Source organism: Arvicola amphibius, chromosome 9 (genome assembly GCF_903992535.2).
Source record: "Arvicola amphibius chromosome 9, mArvAmp1.2, whole genome shotgun sequence".
Classification (NCBI taxonomy): Eukaryota; Metazoa; Chordata; class Mammalia; order Rodentia; family Cricetidae; genus Arvicola; species Arvicola amphibius.
In genome coordinates this window covers 83,015,402-83,033,593 of record NC_052055.2, presented here as the reverse complement: position 1 = coordinate 83,033,593, position 18,192 = coordinate 83,015,402, and the positions used below count along the sequence as shown (strand labels likewise).

The 18,192-nt window shown below is 36.1% G+C and overlaps 1 protein-coding gene across 1 annotated transcript in view; it reads left to right on the top strand.

The window, feature by feature from the left end:
• The window catches only part of Adgrb3 (adhesion G protein-coupled receptor B3), a 710,232-nt gene that overhangs the window by 358,164 nt on the left and 333,876 nt on the right, over positions 1-18,192 (top strand). The window contains exon 12 of the mRNA XM_038342237.1: positions 17,366-17,515. Within this exon, the coding sequence (XP_038198165.1) occupies positions 17,366-17,515 (150 nt within the window). The remainder of the gene's footprint in view (positions 1-17,365; positions 17,516-18,192) is intronic.

Sequence of the window (18,192 nt, the reverse complement as noted above, 5' to 3'; positions counted from 1 at the left end):
TATACATACATGCATACATGTTTCCCTCTTAAGACACTTGTTTTAGTGTTTATAGGTTATGGTGTGTTTTTTTTACATGTTTCTGTAAAGTAAAGCATGCTTATTTTTACATTTACCAAGAATTCCTTGTCATCCATCAAATATAATTTGCAATATTAGACATCAATGATTTGGGGAAAATGAAGCTTCATTATCGTGTATCCATTGTTCTAGGCTATTGAATTGCTTCTATACAAAGTATCCTGAACATGTGTTAGATATATATGGAACATTCCAGAATGTTTCTAGGGGACACATGGATATGCTATTGTGGTGGTTTTTTGAAACACCTTCCAGGGCACAATGGATTGCTCAGATCCCTTTAGTAGATTATAAAATGATAAGCACATACAAAAGTTCCTGTTATGTAGCATTTCATGAGAGTCTGTAGAGGAACAACCCACACATACAGTGTTTCCTACTGAGCCAACAATAATTGTATTGTGAAAATGGCATATTTCTCTTTGCAAATGAAAATTAGTAAAGAACAAAGAAATTGTCTTCTTGATTATTATACAAATGGATTTCATGAAGATTTACAGTTTTATTATTTGCTTAAAGCTTCCTATCTTAATTTTACTGTGATTAAGAAAGATTTTCTTTTATTCAGCATGTTACAATTATCTTCACATAAAGGCAATGGAGCTCTAGATAAATCAGGATTATTATGATTACTAATCTCAACATTTGTCTGAGGTGTTTGAGGCCTGTCTGTTTGATATAAAGATGTTTCAAAGATAAAATAATATATTGTCAGATAAATATCAGACAGTTTTGGGGAATATATTTTAAAATTATATAGAGGAACCAAAAGATATTTCAAAATCAAATATGTTTAAATTTTGGATAAACATATTTCAGAATAATAACATATAAAATTACCTATAGAATTATTATTATTAGCTACAGAGTATTTTGTTCATAACTAAAACATCACAAATAAATATTTATTGCTTACCTTCATTTTGATTAACTATTGTTGTATATTTGATTATTTTGTATAACTCATTTGCAATAAGACGTGTTGACTATATTTGTCCTCCTTTATACGACTAAACTCAATTGTCTTTAATCTTGCATAAGAATAGTATGAATATTCAGCTGTTTTGAATTTTTATATAGTCTCATTATCCATAATCATAATCTATGAATAAAAATCACAAACAATATCAATGACCGACCACTGAAAAGAGATCTTACATATCCCCGATTTGCCTCCAAGCACTGCCTAAGTCCTTAGTATAGCTTGGTAGTTTGAACTGAGAACTATTCTGTTCAAACAGGAATTTCCAAGGTTTGTCTACTAGCATCAATTTGCATAATTCAGTGATGGATAATTGCAGAATGTACTGGAATGATGTACCTGAGCTTAGAACCGATAATATAACTGACTCCTAAGATGTCACTTTTGAGAATGATAGTCTTCTTTTTTCATTTTATTTATTCTTATATCATACAATATAGCCTGACTACAGTTTCCCCTCCCTTCATTCACCTCTACTCACACATCACCTCTTCTTTTTTTATAAAAGAGCAGGCCCCCCAGGGAAATCAATCACACACAGCACATTACAACATAACTAGGCACAAACCCTCACATAAAGGCTAGACAATACAACCCAGTAGGAAAAAAAGGATCCCAGAGCATGCCAAGGCATCAGAGCCCCACCCATTCCCACAGTCAGAAGTCCTCCCCAAACATCAAGCCAAGGGCTATAACATATATTCAGAGGACCTAGTACAGACCTATTCAGGCTCCACAATTGCCACTTCAATCTATGTTATCTATCCTCACTCACCATGAGCTCTGCTTAGCTGATTCTGTGGGCAATGCTCTCCCAGTATCCTCAATGTCTCTGGCTCCCATAACTCCTCTACCTTACACCCTAATAGTCTTAAATAGTCTTGAGTTTGAGGATAATAAGTTATGATTAAGATCATAGTTTTAATTCATCAAGTTAAGAAGGTCTGTGGTTAAATTAACTTGGTAGGGAAACCAATATATCTTCCAATAGTTTTCTTCCAAAATTGATTAGGTAAAAAAGTTTCAACACATCTGTAACTAAAAATATCTCCATGTGTATCACTTTCTAGTAAATGAAGATTTACTTTTTGCTAAAACTTTCATCAATAAGAGATTATATGTAGGATGTCCAAGAATAGTCAGTTTTTCAAAAGATATATAATATCAAGAAATTTAATATGGCATTTGAAAGAATAGTTCTCCAAAAAAGAGTTAAGCCAAATGGATTAAACCTGGACTTCCCCTGAACCAGGAAATTTTATGTGTTTGCTCAACACTCATTTCAGATGTATTTTTCATAGTAACTCCATGTATCATATTATATTTATTCACCTTGTCAAGATTAACACATTCATTTATTTTTGCTATGAAACAGTTCACAAATTTCCATGTTATCCTTGCTTGGAGGGCCATGCTAATCTCTGCATCATGCTAATTTCAATGTATGTGTGGCTGAAGCATTCACAAGACTAGTCTAGTTGTTTTAGTTTTATACTTAGAACTATGTAGACAGAGGTCTGTCCTGCCTGGTCCCACAGTTGTTTAGTCCTAAAGGAACACATAGAAGCCGACATTAATTTTAAACTGGTTGGCCTATTAGCTGAGGCTTCTTCTTAACTCTGCATCTTAAATTAACCCATAATTCTTGTCTGTGTTAGCCATGTGGCTTGCTAACTTTTATCAGTGAGGCATTCTCAGTTTGCTTCTTCTGTGTCTGGGTGACAACAGGAAACTGAGCCTTTCCTCTTCCCAGAATTCTCCTGTCCTGGTCACCCCACCTATACTTCCTGCCTGGCTACTGGCCAATCAGCATTTTATTAAACCAATACAAGTGACAGATCTCTACAGGATACAAGATCATTGTCCCACAGTGGAACTAGATAGGCATTCATTGAACTGAATCCAAAGGTCAGTGATGTGTCATTTGTTGTTAGCCAATGGATTATGTTCAACTACAAAACAAAATTATTGCGAAGCCTTTTTTGGTGTCACTAATACAAATGAATTGATTCAGATATTGTGATGGTCACCTGCCATCCCAGCAGTCAGAATGCGAAGCAAGAGAATTGTGAATTCTAGTACAGCCTTAACTTAGAGCAAGACAGTGACCCACAATTTAAAAGGTAAACAGAGTTTTAGCCAGCAAGCAAATATGTTTGGAGAGTAAAAAGTAATTGCATAGGGAACGAGGGAGAGGACTCAGCAGTATGAGCTGTTTTTCTAAAGGACCTGGGTTCAGTTCCCCAGCCCCACATGGTGGATCACGACTGTCTGTAACTCTAGTCCAAGGGGATCTAATGACCTTTGTCAGAGACCAACTACAACAAGGATACCACTTACCATGGAAGGGGCATGGGGATTAGAAAAATAAGTAAAGAGAATGAATATGTGAGTGAGCATAACAAATAGGAGCATAGGATAGTCCTGGAAGGGCAACTCAGAAGATCCCAAATGCTGAATTCTGACTTCTGAGCTCTGAGTACTGAGTCTGCCCTGTGTTTAATATTTCATACACTTTTATACATCAATACAAAAATGAGGGAATAAGGCAAAAGACTGTCTTAACATGATGCAAAGGACAACCAGAATGGTTACTTGCTTCAATCCTTGAAGACATGAAGCCATTAATTCTTGAGAAAAGAATTCTGTTGTTTAGGAAGTAAACCCACCCTAGGCCAAGTATCTTGAAGGCAGTCACTCTGTAAGTCAAACTTTTAAATTCAAAAGAAGGAACAGAAGTATGCTTGAATTCTCTGACCTTGGCCAGAATGAAGAGGATCTACCTCTACAGGCCATCTTGATGTCCAAAACACCAAGTAAACACACCCTAAGTCAGGGTGTGTAGCCATAGCTGTTCTCTCTGACCATCAGACAGGTGGAAGAGAATTGTATCTTTGGGCCTCCACAGACCTTGTCTGGCTTCTGTGGGTGCCAGGCACACATGTGAGCAGAGATGTAAGTGCAAAGATTCCATATATGAGAAAATTTTAAGTTATATAAATACATAACAATTATCATACTTTTCACTTGCCACATGAACCAAATACTGGAAATATATGATTTAAAGGCTAAGAACTATTTTTGGAGAAATGAACATTTGGTCATTTATCCTGGATTCTCAAAATTTGCTTTTTTTAAGCCACTTAAGATGAAAGGAAGTGATTAGCAAGCAAATTATCAAAGATCATAAGAAGGTAACTGACTATCTTTAAAATATTTAGTTCTTTATACCTCCAGCTTAATAGGATTAATGCCTTCTTCTGGCCTATGTTGGCGTCCTCATGCATATGGTGCACAGACATTTGCTGTGAATCCTGCTCTTGTAGGAAGGATGCTATAGCAGAAAATAGAGTTGTAACCAGTGGGAAAGACTGCAAACATAATTAGTATAAATCGAGATAAAAAGCTCTTAACTGCAATCAATGCATGACATAATGAAGAACAGAATTTGTAATAGTATGAATAAAAACTAAATGTAGGCATGAATTTCAGATTCTCCCTGAGTTTAGAATTGATGGAACGCCATAATTGATAGTGTTGTAGGAGAGAAGGAGGGATTAATGTTATATTAATCCCAACAACATTTGAGCCTATCTCTCATATGTTGATATTTAGAAAAGGGCAATCCTCAAGTGACAACCAAAAATAGGATCTTGAATCTTAGTACAGAAGTCAAATCAATAAGCACAGATGGTGATCAACTGCATCTGACCATTATTTAACAGTTGAGTCTATGTGCATGTTTTCAGTGATGAAGAAGGCAGCGTGATACAAAGCAAAGGGAAAGTGAGGTGCTGCCTATTCTGAAAATGATCAGGGCATGTGTCAGAGGATGAATGCTTAGAGGTAGTTTGTATAAGAATTCCCTGAAAAAGAAAACAGTTGAGGCTCTGTCTAGTAAACAACAGAACAAAGGATATTTTGAAAAAATATGTCTATTAATATCTACTTCTAATAAAGTTTAGAGTTTAGAACTTTGTAAAGTATGTAATTGTTGATGGTATAACATGAACATTCTAAGGAAAATACAGACACAGTGGGCAGAGCGTAAGTTTCCATGGCCTGGGTGGCTTCAGTGTACTTGTTTTCTTGCTCTCTGTCTCTCTGTCTCTCAGTCTCTCTCCTCTGTCTCTGTCTCTGTCTCTCTCTCTCTCTCTCTCTCACCACCCAGCTCCCAATAAATACATGAGGCTTATTCTTTTTTAAGAATGTCCAGCCAGAGCTTGACTTGTTCCTTGTTCCTGACCAGCTTTTGTAATGTAGATTATCTTGTTTCTCTTTAGCTATGTTTTGCCTCTGAGCTTTTTACCTTTCTTTATTCTATGTATCTTTCTTTTCTTCATAATTTGTAGCTGACTATATGTTGGTCCCTGGCCTCTTCTTATCTTCATTTTTCTCGATCCACTTTTCCTTCTCTCTCTCTTCTTATAGATTTCTCCTCCTATTTATTCTTTCTGCATTCCAACCCTGCCTATTTCTCTCTTCTGCTTAGCTATTTGCCATTCAACACTTTAAGAGACCAACCAGGTATTTTAGGCAGGCAAACTAATACTGCTTTACAGGGTTAAACAAATGCAACATAAAAGAATACAATACATCTTTGTATCATTAAAAATAATATTCCACAGCATAAACAAATGCCACACATCTTAAACTAATATTCCCCAACACTTCAGTGGTCATATCCCTTGAGTTTGAGTCAGCTGTCTGCAAGGATTAACTTTGCACAGATGTACGCTGTTCCACCCACGTACTACTGTCTCACAACAGTTCTCAGGAATTATTCAGTGTTGACAATATCAGACAAACAGGGAATGGTTTTTAGGCTGATAGTATCTTCAAATACCGTATGTTAGAATTTTCAACTGTAAAGATTTTCGAATGTTATTCCTGAAATATAAGATTCTTGAGAATATAGCTCCTTTTCTTCCCCAGCACACAATTAAAATGGGTGTCTCGGATGCACTAAAGTGAGTATATTTTTTTTTCTTTGTGAAGTTAAGCATCACAGTTTATTCTTGATTTAGAAGTATATACTACTGGGTTTCTTAGAATGAGCATTTGTACTAGATATTTTTTTAATTGAATATAAATAAAGACATCCATTTACAGAATTTCTTTTTTTTCCCATGATGTCTTTTTATCAGCATAAAATCTGTGTAATTTCTATAACTCACTATGAACTTTAAGAACTGCTTTGGTATCACATCTTGTCTTCAGTTGAGGGGCAACAACATTTCAATCCGATGCCGTAGCAGTGGGCAAGGCCTAGCTTCTCCTGGGAAACTTATTTCCCTCCTCTCACTGTATCACTTTGTGCTTCACACTTCCCCATCACTTGCTTCGCTTCCTTTCTTAAAAAACAAGACACATGTTGACACCAAGTCCTCAAAATAGAGAAATTTGCATCTTTTTTAAATTTCGTATTACTGACGTCAGTTCAGTTAGCTAGAGTAGGTGGTAAATGTGTAAGGTTCTCCCCCACCTTCTAGCCCTCTACAAGTCTTGAGAGACACATGAAATAAATGAGTAATTTTCGTTAAGTCAGAAAAAAATTAAAGTTCTGGTTTCTTTATATAGTTTCCTCATACACTTTCTATTGAGAAGATAGTTGCAGTGTTTGGAAGAAAAGACTTGAAATGATATACAGCACTGTGAGTTCTTTGATTAAGTTCTTATTTTCATTTAAATCACACAATAGTTACTGATCCACTTACTCCAAATGTCTGGGGGTAGAAACTGTGGCTAGTTTAATGCAAAAAGTCATTTCAACTTTTCTTGGCACAAGCAATACAAACAACTAGGGAGGGCCTTATGGATGGGCTCTTGTACTCCTAGCTAAGATCCCCAATTTAAAGTGTGTCCCAGGACCAGTACAGTTGGTGGGTAATGATTCACATATTTAATTCACTTGATATTGTCTCCATCTCTCATTAAGTGCATGTCATGTTCTGTTTTCCATTCTAAGGCTTGGGCAGTGAATGAATTTGACAAAGCTCTTGCTCTTGTGGAATTGTGAAATTTCTGTTTCATATTAATAAGACACATGTCAAATAAATATCATCCAATATGCTCAATGCTTATAATTGCTGTGAAGAGAAATAAAGCAATCTACCAGGTTTAGAAATATTGAGTGAAGACAGGGATCCAATTTCATGAAGGTCTAGAAAGGCATCTGAGCAGTGATATTTGAAATGGCAGAAAGACCTTGAATACCTGAACTGGCATTGCATGTGTAGACAAAACACTTCAAATAGAACAAAAACAGTATGTAGAGACCATAGTGCACACAAGTGCTTTACACTGGAGTGACGGGAGAACTCCAGGAATGTGGAGGTGACTGAAGTATGACCTTGAACAAAAGACTGTCAAAGATATGGCACAAAAGGAGATTTGGAAGACATTTGGCTGAAGACCTGAATTTGAGCAGAAAAATGGCATAATCTGATATGTTTAGTTTTTTGCTAGATTACTATGACTACAAAATGGAAAACAATAGCTATATGAGATGTGAGAGATCTAGCTGAGAGGGGTAAGAAGATGCAGGGGCTTGGGGTAGGTGATGCTGGAAATGATGAGAAGTTATCATGACAGGTGGTCTGGCAGATTTTACTAACAGTTTAGATGGGTTGTGAACGAAAGAAGAAGTTCATAGCAGGACAGGGTGTTATGCCCAAAGTAGCAATTATTGTGTATGCTAATGTAGGGAGATCTCATGAAACTAGGTACTCAAGAAAAAACAAGAGACATAAAATAAACATGCAGGGATATTTCCCTGTCACATATCTAGGACAGTTAAAGTTAGAAATCTATCATGTGACTATTCAAGTGTCTCTAAAGTTTAGATTCCTGTGTGTGTGTGTGTGTGTGTGTGTGTGTGTTGACTTTTCTCATTTACATATGAGTCCTTACTCTTACTGTCGATACTATGTGTTTTGAGGGTAACTAATGAATTTTACCCATGGAAGCCATCAAACTCTATACCATTACATCATTTAAATCCTTGGAAGGGAGCCAAAATGGAAATACTCATTAACATGATTTTACAAAACTGTGCCTCAGATTAAGCTGCCAGATAAATGAAATAAACCATGTGTAATTGAAGGAAAGTTTTGAAAGCACTTTATCATTACCACACAAAAATATTGTTTGTAAAATTAGTATTGTCATAGTTAGAACGCTAGACCTTAACATACAAAACGTTAGCCTAGTTATCACATTGCAATATCAGTAGGGTTTCTACTTTCTTCTAAGTAAATTAGGATGAAAAGTAGTTACATAAATATCCTTCCCCCTCTAAACTGTCATATTTACCTATATTCAAGGACACAATTATTCATCAAATCATTATTCAATAATATTTTTGTCACTGAAGATCTTTAAAGCATCTGAATAGGCATTCTCTTTTGTTTTAAATAACCCAAATCTCCCAAGCTTTTGTATGTTATTTCTGACATTATCCCAACTTCTAATCTGAACAACTTCTCCATCGTATATAATTATTTCTGAATCTCTATTTATTAAGTTTTACCCCTTGTTTCTCATTTGTCTTGCCACTAAGAAATAATAAAAAGTTTTGGAATTTCTTTTTAGAGGTACTTTAGGTCCACATCATTTGAGTACACATTTTAATGACAGCTTACAAAATGTTAGATAGAAAGTGTTGTTCAAAAAAAATCTATTTTCAAAAGTCTTGTTTGTGTATAGTGGATAGAACATGGTTCTATTTCCTCCTCATTCCTTATGTTTTTCGAACACAAGTTTGGGTCCTAAATTTATGGTGTTCAGGTATTCGTGGTGTTATTTGTCTTGATAGCCTTATGAGTGTGGCGGGCACTCACATGGTTCATCCTGTATCAATGAGTTGCGTTCAGAAAGAATGGGTTGCTATAGGAACAATTCTTTGTCTCTACTGATTACTATTTTTTGTATTTATTTATTCTTAAATTTTTAATCTTGCAATTAAATTAATCATTATATACTAAAATTAACCAGATTTAAAATCTATACATCTCAATGAGCTTTTATACTCTAAGAATAGTTGTCTTGAAGCGATGAAGCTTCACATTGGCTTTTGTACTTTATTGAATACATTTTCGTGCACGTATCCACACTGAGATAATCCTCTTGATCTCTAAACCTAACAATAACAAACCGCAGTTTACAGCATTAACTATATAAAATACCTAATAATTTGCAAGCGCTTTGAGAAACATATAGCGAAAGAAAATGAAAACTTCCATATTTCCTACCAAAGACATGCACGCCTATGAAGAAAGAATGCACAGCCCATAGGAAGCATTCCATGTAACAGAGATGGTGAATGTGGACTTTATATTTTAGTGTTCAGGGTAGTTATCTTTTGCTTGAGAACCAGAAACTCAAAATTAAATTTTCTTATAGAATATAGGAGAATTCTTGACTTTCTCAGGCATTGCCACATGTACCTAGTTACAAATGTGTTCAATTCTGTTTTTTTTTTTTAGTACCTGCAATGAAGTTGTTGATGAGTTTTAATTATCTAGGGATCTATGAAGAGGGACTTTGCAGCCCTGAGAAGCTGTGTTGATCCTTTCTCAGGAGATCTGTTAGAGCCTTCAGCCAGGGACAAGCTTTCTGACATGGGGGTGAAGAGCAGGGCCATCTGGGACATGGAATGGCTTTTTGTTTCCATGGAGAACTTCTAGCTTTTCCCGTGGTGGGTGCTTTCTTGTTTAAGATAAATTCCTCTAGAATCTGCTACATTCACACTTCCGAGTATAAATGGAAAGATTAAACTCTAAAGCTTCCTAAAAGACTTGAGTTTTTAAAATGTTCTGCTCTCTTCTGATTTGTGCAATGTTGTAAGGATTTAGAGTTAGTAAAAGTGCCAGATTGTATCCTTCTTTGCAATTTTGCTCTTCAACTAAAAGGGCTCAACTGTCTGTGCCACTGTTAAACTAATCCTGTTTCAGCTGTTTCTATGGCAATAATTGCTTATCTCTATGACAATAGTGGTCTGTCTCTGTAATGATAGCCATGTAAAAACAGAAGCAACAAGTCCCTCTTAACAATTTATTTTCATTTTTTTTCCTGTTGTCATGGTCCTTCCTGCTTTCAAAAACTCGAGTTTATTTGGCTATACTAAGACATCTGTGCTGACTTCATCCTCTTCTCCGTCACAAAATCCCCTTTACTCAGTAAGAGGCTTTGACTAGAATTTGCAAACTGAAAAACAGTTTCAGAATAGAAATAAACACTCTGTCCATGAAGGTGGGGGATGCCCTTCTGTATCTTTTCACAGATGTTGATCAGGAATGAGGGCACACTCTTGTAATCTCAGAACCCCAGGCTTTGAGGCAAGGTGAGTGGGAACTTGACGCCAGCCTGATCTACCATAGCAAGACCATGCCTGATTGAAATTTAATAATAATAATAAAGTAAGTAAATAAAAATAGAATGTGCTAGCATTATAACTTGACATGTGGATTACAAAATTACATGACAAACAGATCTTCTGCAAGTCAGTTCATCACTAAACTTCTCTGATTATCCTCTCAAAATCAAATAAAATAACTTTCCTAAATTACCACTGTGATTCTATGTTATATATATTTGGTATCTGGCAAGTAATAGGGTCTTTATTTTGTAATACACAAACAGAAGCAGTTATGGGTTCTAATATTGACTGGATATGTAACTATGATGACAATATTCCATTTCCTTTTACCTTACTCCATTCATTCCCCTAGAAAACTTTAAAATTACTACTAAAATTTGCTACCCTTTGTATTGAAAAAAAATCTAAGCATTATGCTTGGTGCACACTTTACAATGAGGAAAAAGATGTTATCCTTCCAGGCCAATATGATAACTAAACAAAACAAGGTGCTATGTAATTTAGGAACATCTACCACAGTTGCCTTCTGGAATGTGGCAATAATAAGCTCGCATATGGCCTTCAGCGGCAATTGGTGTCTCACGGAGGGAGTCTTCTTCTCCATGCACTTATTGGTCACAAGCCAAATTGCAGATCCACTGATTTTTAGAAGATACTTCTTTTTTTTCTGATTTAACTTTTTTTTTTTTTTTTTTTTTTTTGGTTTTTCATGACAGGGTTTCCCTGTAGTTTCTAGAGCATGTCCTGGAACTAGCTCTTATAGACCAGGCTGGCCTCGAACTCAGAGATCCGCCTGCCTCTGCCTCCCGAGTGCTGGGATTAAAGGCGTGCGCCACCACCGCCCGGCCCTTTCTGATTTAACTTTATGCTATCTAAACATTCATCTGCCAAATTTTATTTTTTTTATTTCATACACATATCAAATGGCCCTAGAGCCTGTGGGATTTATAAATATTTTAGTGTCCCTGGTTCTTACGGTCTCTTGTGTGGTTGGTTAAAAGTCTTATGAGCTTTTGTAGCTGACAGAAATTTCCCCCCCAGCTCTGATTGGCTGAGTTCAGGGGCTTTCTAGGTGGTGGTGCAACTAAGATCTTCTGTATGAAGAGTTTTAACTTTAGACTGTACATCGTTTCTCGTAATGATCATAATTTCTCTGTAAATCCTATGCCAGTATTACAAGGGCAGGAACTTTACTGTTAGTATTCACAGATACATTCCCAGAACCCATAACTGTGCTTTGTATAAATTGGTGCGCAGTTAGTGTTTGCTGAATATTGTTGTTATATCCCATTCTCCATGGTGGAAAACATATTCCTACCTATTTGTTAATTGTTAGTTATAACATGAAGATGTCCAACTTATATTTTCATATAACACACAATAATTTATTAATTAATAATAATAAATTAATTAATAAATATAAATTTCAATGTTCTAAATATTATGTCTCCAGACCTTGTCTCGTAACTTCCAAGATCATGTTGAGCCTTTTTACCCTACCTAAATCCTCTGTACTCTTAATATGTTATTTCTATTAGTAGTAACATAATAGCAATTACTACTGTTAATACTATTATCATTGTTAGTTTGGGATGTCTAAAGAGTTCTTATCTTTCATGTTTCTCCTATTCGGAAGGTCCTTTCTTTTTTTCTTTTCTCTGTATTATTCCAATGCCTCTAGAACATAACTGGCCTTTGTAGGCCCTGGGCCCACATGGGCAGTTCCTTCCTCCTTAGCTTAGACCCATCTGCTAAACCCATCTTAGAAGGTCCTGTTCAGAGTGGCTTTTCGTGATCTACTATGTTGTCCACCTCATCTGTCACTTTCTCATGGTGGTAGTTATCACAATCTGAAATACTAAGAATTGTGGGGGTTTTTTTCCTTAAAGGTTGGATTTATTCCTTAAACTAGACTTCAGCCCTTTAAGGAGAAAGACTTCATGCTTCCTGCTCAATCACTAAATTTCGGTGGTAGAGCAGTTCTTGAAATGCTCTGGAGTTTACTGGAGGTTTTTTAGGGATGCATGTATTCACAAATGAACATTCAACACTCTAACAATGATGTCTTTGCTCCTATTAAGATAGAGTACTCCCCGTGGTTACAGTTCCTCAGGGAATGTGTGACAATGGGGAAGATGACAATTACTGAGCCATAGCTCCTCAGAGGTCTTGGCTCATTTTCTTATAAGGCTTAATCAACCTCTTATTTCAAAGGAATAAGAGAGTGTGAGAAAATATTAATGCTTCATTTTTCAAGCCTAAAATTATTTTATACTTGGTTAATTATAATTGAATGCCCCCTTTTCTGTAGAAGTTCTGTTCAGAATGTCATAAACAATTTGTTGGACAAAGGGTAGGACTTTAACCTTAAGTGTGTCCTAAATTCGTCTTGCCTACTTAAGTATACAGGCAAAAACTTCCCATTTCTTATCTTCTTTTGTATTCCTGATAGGACTAAAACTCTGAAATATCTGTGTAGAGAAAAACAGAAATTTGTAAGTGTATTTTCTGAAAGAACACTGACATACTCTTCTTTATACTGAAAAGAAATTGGTGAAATCAATGGGCATCTTCTCAACACTGTATTGTTTGTAACACAGGAAGAGCAAGTGGTCAGAAGGATTTGCAGTGGCATGCAGAAAGTGGCAACTCTAAGATGATTTTTTTGTCCTAACTTGTTAGAGAAAACAGTCATTTTATAACACATACTCTCCAAAATATGACTGGCATGGTGTGGTTAAGCCATTTATTGTAAATGCCTGGGTAGTAAATATTTTAGGATTTGTGACCCATCCCATCTTTGTTGCAACTACTCAACTCTACCATTGGGCCCTGAAAGTAATGAGTGGCCTAAAGGAAATCATAGGTGTTGCTGAGTTTCAATAAACCTTTGTTTACAACCATTGAACATTTAATTTCATATAATTTTCACATTCCAAGAAGAATTTTTCTTCACCTTTTACATTGTTTAAACAATGTGAAAAGTGTTTTTAGCTTGTTAATGACGCAAATACAGTCAAGGGGACACATTTGTTGGAGGCTACGATTTATCTATTTCTGGTCAAGACACTTCTACTCAAACAAGACTCAAGGGTATGGCCTTGGATCGACCCTCATGCGTCAGCATTCTCAATGCTGAACAAATGAAAAGTGGTGTGCCAAGGAGTTGAAGGAGTTCCCCCAAGTGCACGGATGCCTAGAAAAAACAAGAGTCAAAGCAAAACCAGAGGTGCATTCTACTGTTCAGATTCCTAGGCTTGAAAAATGAAAAACAGAATGTAAAGTTAATAACAGAAATAATTTATAAGAGTTTCTATTTTGATACAGGAAATGAATATGAAAAATAGCTAATTAATGAGTTTGAATACAGTATTTAGTATTTAAGACTCAGAAGCTGAGGAAGGAACTAATAAAAGTCCTACATTGGTATTTATTTTTAATGTCCCATCTAGTTCGTCTATATTTGGCTTGCCGAGGTGTAGCTCGTATTCTCCATCCTGCTGGTCCCCCTGGACTGGTTTTTCTCTGCCTGGCCTGTTCCCTAAGACACTTATGAAATAACCACTCTGAGGCTTATATCATTATTTGCAATTGTTTGGTCAATGTCCTGGGCTTCTTACTGGCTAGCTCTGACTATAAATTAATCCATTTCTATTAATCTGTGTATTGCCACAAGGTTGTGGTTTACCAGCACAGCATGTTACTCCTTCGGCGGCTACATGGCATCTTTTTGACTTTGCCTATTCTCTCTCTCTCTCTCTCTCTCTCTCTCTCTCTCTCTCTCTCTCTCTCTCTCTCTGTCTGTCTGTCTCTCTCCATCTATCTATATATCTCTGTTTGGATTACCTGCCTGACTTGCTTCTGCTAAGCCACTGGCCAAAATAGCTTTATTCATCAACAAATAAAAGCAACTCATATACAGAAGGACATCCCACATCACAGAGGATTCTTTAATTGAGAACCACAAGGAGATTGCTCATCTAAATTTTATACAGTGCCCATAGGGCTTGGGCATCTTACACCTTTTACAGGTGGAGGTGGCAATGGAAGTGATGGAGTTCACTGATCCAAAGGATGTTCTGCCCGCTACTGCTGTTTTCATTGAAGTGGCAGCTGAGCATCACACCCCAACCGTCTGTGTCTTTCCCTGTGGCCTTCAACATTCTAATCCCTACCTTTTGAGAAAGAAGACTATGCTGGTGGGGAACCAACGTGGGGACCATTAAAGTTGTATCTATGGAAATAATCTGAATGATTCTTACAGGCCACTGTGGCAGAATTTTAAAATAGGATTTTTCATGGAGATGTTAGAACACAAAGACAGCTCAGGGAAAGGAAAGTACATATGCTACTTTTTAATCCATTATTTTTCAGTGTATCTACTTTTCATTTGATGGACATGCCAGTGTTTTGTTGCCTCGGGCTGAATCTGTCCTTTGTTCTTAGTGAAAAGCAGAACAATGGAGCAGAGTACATTTGTTGTTAATATGCTAGACGGAATCCCACTGCACCAGGCAACACAAGTCTGAGTAGACAAACTGGGGTTTGAATCCCCATGATACCACTTACAACCTTGGCATAGGAGCTTAAACAGAGTCTGATTTCCTCCTTCGCAGAAAGGAAGGCCCTGATAATCACAGCGAAGATACTGACAATGATAATGCCTCCTGAGTCAATTTGAATGTTAAATGAGATATCACATCTAAGGTTTCTGAATAAGTGGTGTGTTAAAAAACAGTGTCTGGTCCACAAGAGAACTTTGACAAATTCTCAATGAGTGAATTAAGGAACGATTGGAAGGTGCCACTCTCCTAACAACTGTCTATTAAGTGTCAGGAAAAGAGCTGTCCTTCTTCCCTTCCTAGAGTCTCACTGTTTTACTAAGGATTCAGTATTGCTATAAAAATACATGATTTCTAGTACAGACAAAAAGCCTCCATTAAAAATTACTTGGTGTTTATTTTTACTTTTCTGTGAATGTTCATAAAAATAAAGAAATGATTAGATTTCAGGACCCAGACATTTACTTTATGTTTAGTTTCCTTAATAATAGGAAATATGGAAAAGACAGCATTCATGTCTTCTCATAAGCTTTTGGATCATGCTAGTGAAATACATAGTCTCTAAACTTCAAGGCAACTGAAGTTAGAGTCAAAGACTTTTAATGTAATTTTGAACATTATAATTCAAGAGCCAAGGACAAATATTTTCCAGCGTGTTGACTGTTTTTCTATACACAGCTGAAGTTCTGTGTCCTTGAACACATTTGAATGGGGTTATTTGTGGGAAGGAAAAGCATCTTGGTTTTAAAAATTAAAAAAAAAAACTAAAATAATTACACTCGTTATTCAAAAAAATGGCATTTAACATCCACAACTAATTTATGTCTTATCCAGTACCTTTTTTTCCCTACAACATTTAGTTAGCAATCCTTTTTAAGCTTAATATGTCAAATTGCAGGCCAAATGAAATTCCATCCTGTGCTGATAATGGATGTGTATAATAGCCACAAAGAGCTTTCATAAAGTATAATTTCACTGTGCACTGCCATAATACATAACCAATTTAATTTGAAACCAAGCCAGGGGTGCAGTAATATATTTATGCAACTAATATTGTTAAAATCTTAATTTCATCCTCTCTTGTTTTAAATTACAAGTTCCTCTAGAATAAAATCCACTTAGGAAACGCCTAATGGTTTTTACTTTAGCTGTCCAGTTGTGCTGGCTTTTATAGTTTTCCCATCATCTTTCCACTTATATTTTCCATGGGACACTTGAAGCGTTATTGTAGAACATGCATAGTCCTACAAAAAATTTGCAAATTATATTTCTTAATTGTAAAATGTATATACTATATAGTACGTATGTATTTATCATCTTAAACCTTATTATATACATTATTATAAATATAGGTCCATGTACTTTAAATTTAAATGCTACCATTACATAAAATAAATATACTTAGATTTCTAAAAAACTATCACTTATATTTCTATCAACATGTATTGAAATATGTATTTCTAGGGGTTGAAGATAGCTCGGTGGCTAAGACCACTGACGGCTCTTCCACAGGACTTGGGTTCAATTGACTGACAGCCACCCGTAACTACAGCGCTAGGGGATCCAATACCCTCTCCAGACGTCTGCATGCACTGTACCCACATGGTATCCAGATATACATGCAGGAAAATACCCACACACATAAAATAAAAGTAAATAAATCAAAATTATTTTACACTTTTATTTCTAGTAGTAAAAACACAATTCCCAATATGAATATATATTTATACATATTTATGTATATTTCTTCCAATTTTAGGGCAAAAGTCTTAAGGTAATATTGTGACCGATGTATCCGATATTTCTGTGCATGAAGTTGCCTTTGTAGTTGGTATCATTATTAGTACCATTATGCATCACTGGATTATGACAATGCTTTGTCTCAGTAATGTGTGTGTTTTATTGTCCATGTCTTTATGGGATCCACCTAAATCATAACCAGCTCATTCTGACAATTACGTAAAGATGGCATGCTCTGAAGCCAAGCTAATTTCAATACTTCAGCCTACCAGATAGGTATGCTGAACTTTTAATGGAAAATGCAGGCTTCGAAGAGTTGCCGTAGAGAACCGGTGTGACAAGAAGTGTGGCTATGGCTGTTGTCGCCTTGGGATGCTCACAGCACCTTTGACCATCATTGTATGATTCCAAATCAAAACCAAAGAAACCTAGTGGGAAATGAAAGAATCCCCACCCTGAAATAAGAATGCTCTCTAATAAATATGTGTGTCTTCATGCTCCCCTAACTGCATTTTACCTCCAAACCCAATTATGAGTATACTCGGAATTTATTTGATGAATTTGATCTCAGTGATATTAAGAGTAAGTTTTGTTGACAGTCTTTTTTTCTTTTCCAAATAGTGGCTAGTATTCAGAAGCTTCCCGCAGCCTCTGTCCTAACAGACATCAACTTCCCCATGAAGGGTAGGAAAGGAATGGTGGACTGGGCAAGAAATTCAGAAGATCGAGTCGTTATCCCAAAAAGCATTTTTACTCCTGTGTCATCAAAAGGTAATTGGGAGAAATAATATAAGATATGAACCAAACATTTCTGACTAGGTCACTAAGTAAATCATATATATATATATATATATATATATATATATATATATATATATCCATATATCAGGTAATATTGAATCCTTTACAAACCTGTTTGTAAACTAATTTTATAAGTGTAAGCCCTTGCCCTTGGCCTTTTTTTTTTCATGGTTTATTTTTTTTTTATATTTAAAAATTTCCATCTCCTTCCCTCCTCCTCCCCCCTCCCTCCCCTCCTCCTCCCCCTTCCCTCCCCTCCCCTCCCCTCCACCCATACCTCCCTTGGCCCTTAAATCAACAGATTTACTTACAGAAGGGATTTATCAATGTGGGAAAACAAACTCTTGATCTGAGCTTGGGGTGCTCTTATTTCTCCACTAACAGTGTCAGCCCAAAATAAAGCATGTTAGCTTTAGATGAGGAAATGTGATTGCATTTTCTATCCAAAGTCACTTTTTGTTGTTTGCTTATGTCTCAACTTCAAGTGCACTTTTATTTGCAGTTACTGTTTTGGCCAAAGTAACATGTGTAAGGAAGGACTAACTTCTATTAATGTCTCAAGTGCCTTCAAATGTTAGCTTCAAAAGAGGCACAGTGGTCTTAAGTCTCACTTTGGTGATCCTGAACGTAATCTTAATGATATATGA